At 38.5% G+C, this 6,766-nt stretch overlaps 1 protein-coding gene across 4 annotated transcripts in view; it reads left to right on the top strand.

Annotated features, from left to right (window-relative positions):
- LOC106870453 (breast cancer anti-estrogen resistance protein 1) overlaps positions 1-6,766 on the top strand; it is a 114,367-nt gene that overhangs the window by 93,269 nt on the left and 14,332 nt on the right. For all 4 annotated transcript variants that reach the window (XM_014916553.2, XM_014916554.2, XM_052975219.1 and 1 more), the window contains one exon: positions 5,518-5,808. In XM_014916553.2, coding sequence (XP_014772039.1) covers positions 5,518-5,808 — 291 coding nt within the window. The remainder of the gene's footprint in view (positions 1-5,517; positions 5,809-6,766) is intronic.

The raw sequence follows: 6,766 nt of genomic DNA, 5'->3' as shown, positions 1-6,766 counted from the left end.
AAATTAATGAATTCAACGGGATACACCGTCTGCAAGTAGTTGGGTTCAGCATATTATCCTCCATTTTCTAATTGTTACACAAATTTTGGGTAAAACCTCCACTTTTACCCGCTCCCATTGATTGCACCTAGTATAGCACTAGTGTAGCAATAATTGGGTACCCTCCCAGCAGTATACTGGATAGATACTATCCCTTAGTGGGTTGAACCCCCAACCCCTAACTCTCTCACGTTATATATATATATATATATATATTGGAATGTCACATTTGTAATCTCTTTTCACCACGTCAGACATTCAACAAGTTTATCTGTTTCTAATAAATCCAGCCAACAGCAGTTTTCAGATATTTTAATAACATTCTTTGTTTCCCCTCCCTGTGTTACATCTTAATTTAGTTAGCCACTCTGTTGCTAACCTACTTTCCTCTACACACAAAGCACAACAATAATTTGATGTCAAAAATAAAAAACTCATAAAATAAAACTTACAAACAATATATATATATATATAAAAAAAAGCGGCGTTTCCAAGCTAATTCAGTCCTTGTACGAAATGAGAACTTAGACAAAAGTTTGCCATTTACTCGGTGCCAATTCTTTTGTGTATCTTTGTTTTTTTTATTTTTATTTTATTTATTTTGCAAGTAAGTAGGTAGGTCGGTAATTTCAGTCTTAACAACTTGAGTTTTAGGTTGAGGGTTACTTGCGCAACATTTTGTTCCATAGTCTAGCAACAGCACCAATAGTAATAATAATAATGATTTTTACCACTGCGGCGAAGGATGAGGGGGGATAATACAAAAACAGACGATAATAATAATAATAATAATGTGATTCCTTTTGTGATATTCGTAATAAGAATAATAGCAGTGAATGAAATCCTGTAGAAGCTTGAAAGTGTATGTAAATACCAACTTAGCTTTTCCTATTCATGCGACATTTTCCAAAAGCAACTCTTGTTTGTGTGTGACTGTGAACTAGCTGTGTTTTTTTTGTTTGTTTTTTTTTGTTGCTAATAGCATCAAGTGAACTAAAAACTATTGTTCATGATGGTGGTGGTGAAGTTAGTATACACGGAATTGATGGTAATTAATAGATAGTGTGGTGGTGTGGAGGCGCAATGGCCCAGTGGTTAGGGCAGCGGACTCGCGGTTTCGATTCCCAGACCGAGCGTTGTGAGTGTTTATTGCGCAAAAACACCTAAAGCTCCACGAGGCTCCGGCAGGGGATGGTGGCGAACCCTGCTGTACTCTTTCACCACAACTTTCTCTCACTCTTTCTTCCTGTTTCTGTTGTGCCTGTAATTCAAAGGGTCAGCCTTGTCACACTGTCATGCTGAATCTCCCCGAGAACTACGTTAAGGGTACACGTGTCTGTGGAGTGCTCAGCCACTTGCACGTAATTTCACGAGCAAGCTGTTCCGTTGATCGGATCAACTGGAACCCTCGACGTCGTATTCGACGGAGTGCCAACAACGGTGGTGGTGGTGGTGGTGGTGGTAGTTCGGTTCCTGGTCAGTTCTGATTGAACTGACTTCATAATACCAAAGGCATTCCAGCCATGGCCATCTCTGTCGTATTTTTAGACGTAGGTACCAGGCTTAGAAAATAATTTTTTAAAAACTAAGTACTAGGGTCGATTCATTCAACTGAAAAATTCTTCAAGGTGGTGTCCCAGCATGGCCACGAGTTAAACACAGGTGAAAGACGATAGTATATCTAGGGCTATCCTCCCCAATGTATCTTCCCTATTTTGGAGGGACTATATGGTGTAATTTGTAGGAGATTTGGCTGCTATTTCTTGTAGATGGAGATGGTGGCAGTTGTTGACGTTTCGAATTTTATACACATTTATCATCGATTATATGTCCCAGTTGTCCCCTGACCCTTAATCTGTCCTTGTATCGTCCACTCTACATTTTGACCTTTATGGTTAATAAAGAAATTGCTTATACACAAGTGTAGAAGATTTGGCTGTTATTTCTACCACTGCCAGTGACCACAAACAGGCTTCCCATTTGATTAGTAGTAGTAGTGGTGGTGGTGGTGGTGGTGGTGGTAGTAACAGCAGCAGAAAAGGTGGTAGTGGTCGTTGTAACATGTAAACATGGTATTTTAGTTTCAAAAGTTTAGTCTTGTCATTTTTAGTAGTGGTGGTGGTGGTGGTGGTGGTGGTGGTTTCAGTATCATTAATTATTATTGTTGTTGTTGTTGTTGCTGGTGCGATTGTTACTGCGAGTGTTGTAATCGCTGCTTAATTATTACCTCGCTGCTCTGGCGAGTCCCTTGGCGCCATTGTCTGGACAAATCATATGGTAACAGATTATTCCGTTGATTCCGACAGATAGGCTGCTTAGTAATGAGTATGTTCTATGAAATAATTAGAATGGCAACGAAACGGACAATTGGATAGAGCAGCATTTCCCAACCAGTGGTTTCCGAGAGGTCTGAAGGAAGAGATGGAGGTGGGGGAGTCCCGCAAAAAATAACGAGGCTAATTTATACACTAGTCTGTTTTTTCGGGGTTTTTTAAAATCATTTTTGTGTGTGTATTTAATTCTCTGTTTGTAATTTTATTATTTCTTTGGGTTGCAGAAGGCAGCGAGCTAACAGGAACATAATAAGGTAGCAAAGCGAAATAGCGATATTTCGTCTGCCTTTACGTTCTGAGTTCGAATTCCGCCGAGGTGGACTTTGACTTTCATCCTTTTGGGGGTCGATAAATTAAGTACCAGTTGCGTACTAGAGTCGATCTAATTTCATGATCGTAATATTACTATGCATTCACATTATATGCGCAGTAGGAGTGGCTGTGTGGTAGGTAGCTTGCCTACCAACCACATGGTCCCGGGTTCAGTCCCACTGCGTGGCACCTTGGGCAAGTGTCTTCTACTATAGCCACGGGCCGACCAAAGCCTTGTGAGTGGATTTGGTAGACGGAAACTGAATGAAGCCCGTCGTATATATGTATATATGTGTGTCTGTGTTTGTCCCCCCCAACATCGCTTGACAACCGATGCTGGTGTGTTTATGTCCCCGTAACTTAGCGGTTCGGCAAAAGAAACCGATAGAATAATAATAGGCTTCTAAAGAATAAGTCCTGGGGTCGATTTGCTCGACTAAAGGCGGTGCTCCAGCATGGCCACAGTCAAAAGACTGAAACAAGTAAAAAAGATATAAACATACACATATATGTTTATGTATGTATATAATTATATATATATGCATATAATTACATGTATGCATATATATATAATATATAATTACATGTGTGCATATATATATAATATATAATTACATGTGTGCATACTTACGCCTGTGCAAACTTGCACATTTGCATGTTTTTACACATGCACAAATGTGCACACACACATTGCATACATGTGCACACACACACACACACACACACTTTACACCAATAACACAGGCATACATGTATTCACTCTCATTACACCAACTGCATACACACACACACACACACACACTCCAGTAACGCATGCACATAATATTTTCTACTCTAGGCACATCTGATACTGAATTTGTTGACCCCGAAAGGATGAAAGGCAAAGTCGACCCCGGTGGAATTTGAACTCAGAATGTAAAGACAGACGAAATACCACTAAGCATTTCGCCCGGCATGCTAACCACTCTGCCAGCTCGCCGTCTTTGGGAGAACTCATAAAACGACTAACATGTTACTCCAATAACACATTACACCAGTAACACACATACGTACACACACGCGCACACTTACATACATAATACGCAGATACATTACACACATACATACAGACAAACATGTTACCCCAATAACACATTACACCAGTAACACACACACACCCATATATACTTACATACATACATACATGCACACATACATAATACGCAAATACATAATACACACACTCACACATGCATACATAAATGCACACATCCATACACACACACACACACATTATTGCAAATATATTTGTCCTCAACCTTCAATAACATTTCAAATCCCCAGAATTATTTGACCTTTCTATTCTCTTCTCACACCCTTTTGCTCAGGCTGTTTTGGGGGTATGTGCTGTGTGTGTGCATGTGTGTAATATATAATGTATGCTTGTATGTGTGTGCGTGTGTATAGCGCATAATGTGTTTCTGTGTGGATTGTAATGTGTGTGTGTAATATGTAATGTGTAAGTTGTAATATACACACACATTATACACTATACACATATATATGTTATAAGTGTGCATAGATGTAGTATGTGTATTTTGTAATGTGTGTGTTATTGATATTATGAGGGGAAGGGCAAGAACTCCAGAACACTGCACTAAATCACTTTATAATACTTATATTTCATCCCCTTACTTTCCAAGTTCAAATCCTGCCAAAGTTAATGCTTTAGTTTCATTCTTACACACACACACACACAATGGGCTTCTTTCAGTTTCCCTCTACCAAATCCACTCACAAGGCTTTGGTCAGCTTGAGGCTATAATAGAAGACACTTGCCCAAGGTGCCACGCAGTGGAATTGAACCCAGAACCATGTGGCTGGGAAGCAAGCTTCTTGCCACACAGCCACTCCTGCGCCTGTGTGTGTGTGTGTGTGTGTGTGTGTGCGCCCTTTTCTTGATTTCCTATGATGGTTTCACATGAGCTTCACCTTTGGAGGACCGATGTTTGTTTGTTTCCAGAATTCTGTCAGAAACCTGTTTGGCTTTGGACAAATACTCACCTTCCTTGGAAACAGGCCAAATTTAGCAACAGGAAGGGCATCTGGCTGCATAAAACTTGCCTCGTCAAATTCCATCTGACCGCTGCAAGCATGGGGAAAAAATGGACATCGGATGATGCTGATGGTGATGATGCTGATGGTGATTGTGTGTGTGTGGAGCTAAGATTTCAGTTTATCATTAATTTGTTTATAGGCAACTATAAACACATTTGAACAAGCGTTTATGCATGTATTTTTTTATATACTGTTTCTATACAATTCTATAGATTCATATGTCTATGTAGCTAGCTCTCTCTCTCTTTTTCTCTTCCTCTGTGTGTGTGTAAAGTGTATATATATATGTCTATATGTATATAAATATATATTTGTGTGTATATGTATATAAATATATATTTTTGTATATATGTATATATATATACATGTGTGTGTATATATATATATATATATATATGTGTGTGAGTATGTATATATATGTGTGTACATATGTATATATAAGTGTATGTATATATATGTGTGTACATATGTATATATAAGTGTGTGTATATATACATATGTATATATATTGTATGTGTGTGTGTATATATATGTATATATACATATGTATATATATTGTATGTGTGTGTGTATATACATATATATATATTGCATATATATTGTATGTATGTGTGTGTATATATATATATATATATATATATATATATATATAAACATATGTGCACATGCATGCACACACACACACACACACACCTATCTATGTATAATGTAATTTTTCTTTCTTTTTATTTTGCAGACTACCCTTGCCAAAGCCATATATGACAATCTTGCAGAGTCAGCTAACGAACTTGCATTTCGGCGTGGAGATGTCCTCGCCGTTCTCGAGCAAGACACAGATGGCATGGTGGGATGGTGGCGATGCACATTCCGAGGAAAAACTGGTATTGCCCCAGGAAACCGACTCAAAATTCTTACTGGCATGTCCAACCTCACCTCGACGCCAAATAAGGATTCCAGCAGCTATGACCAGAATCCTTCACTGGCGAGTAACTGGCATCGACGTAGCTGGGATGTGACACCAAATAAGGTATGTAGATGTGATTAATACTAACAAACACATCCACATACAGACACATGCGCACACATACAGACATATGCGCACACAGTTATGTGCATCTATGCACTTAAAAGACACTTAAATTTTTCGACTTTAAGAGCGTTTTCCTCTCTTTTCTATTTATATACATATCAAAGCCATTCCTTCTTATACACATGTGTATTATTCATATACACTCTCTCACGCACATATATACGTATGTATGTATACATTGCACTTAATAGCATATAAAGAGAATTTTTTTGCTTCTTTTTTGTCAGAATAGTGCCTCAAAAAATCAGTCTGGGTCCTATATGGAATGTTGGGCCTTCCTTGAGCTAATTTTGTCCCTAATACTCCCTTTTTCTGAAACGGGTGCTACTGAAATAGGGGTGCATCTGATATGCTCAAGGTGTTTTTGTACCCTCAAATACAGTGTGTGTGTGTGTGTGTGTGTGTGTGTATATATGTATATATATATATACATATGTGTGTGTGTGTGTTTATATGTTTATGGATTTTTTATTTCTTTATTGCCCACAAGGGGGCTAAACATAGAGGGGACAAACAAGGACAGACAAAGGGATTAAGTCGATTACATTGACCCCAGTGCGTAACTGATACTTAATTTATCGACCCTGAAAGGATGAAAGGCAAAGTCGACCTCGGCGGAATTTGAACTCAGAACGTAAAGACAGACGAAATACCGCTAAGCATTTCGCTCGGTGTGCTAATGTTTTTGCCAGCTCACCGCCTTGTTTATGAATTTTTGCGGGTAATAAGCAGAGCAAGTGCATACACGAAGATGGAAAGTGTCGCTGAGGAGGTCACAGATGTGTGACGAAAGATTTTTGGACAATGGACATGAGTTAGAATAAGAACAGTAATAACTGAGTGAAGAACAAATATATAGTGCGTGTGTTTATTTGGCAAAAAAAAAAAAAAAAAA

Source organism: Octopus bimaculoides, chromosome 20 (genome assembly GCF_001194135.2).
Source record: "Octopus bimaculoides isolate UCB-OBI-ISO-001 chromosome 20, ASM119413v2, whole genome shotgun sequence".
In the NCBI taxonomy this organism is placed as follows: domain Eukaryota; kingdom Metazoa; phylum Mollusca; class Cephalopoda; order Octopoda; family Octopodidae; genus Octopus; species Octopus bimaculoides.
Note: the sequence above shows the minus strand (reverse complement) of the source record. Positions and strands in the feature narration are given on the sequence as shown.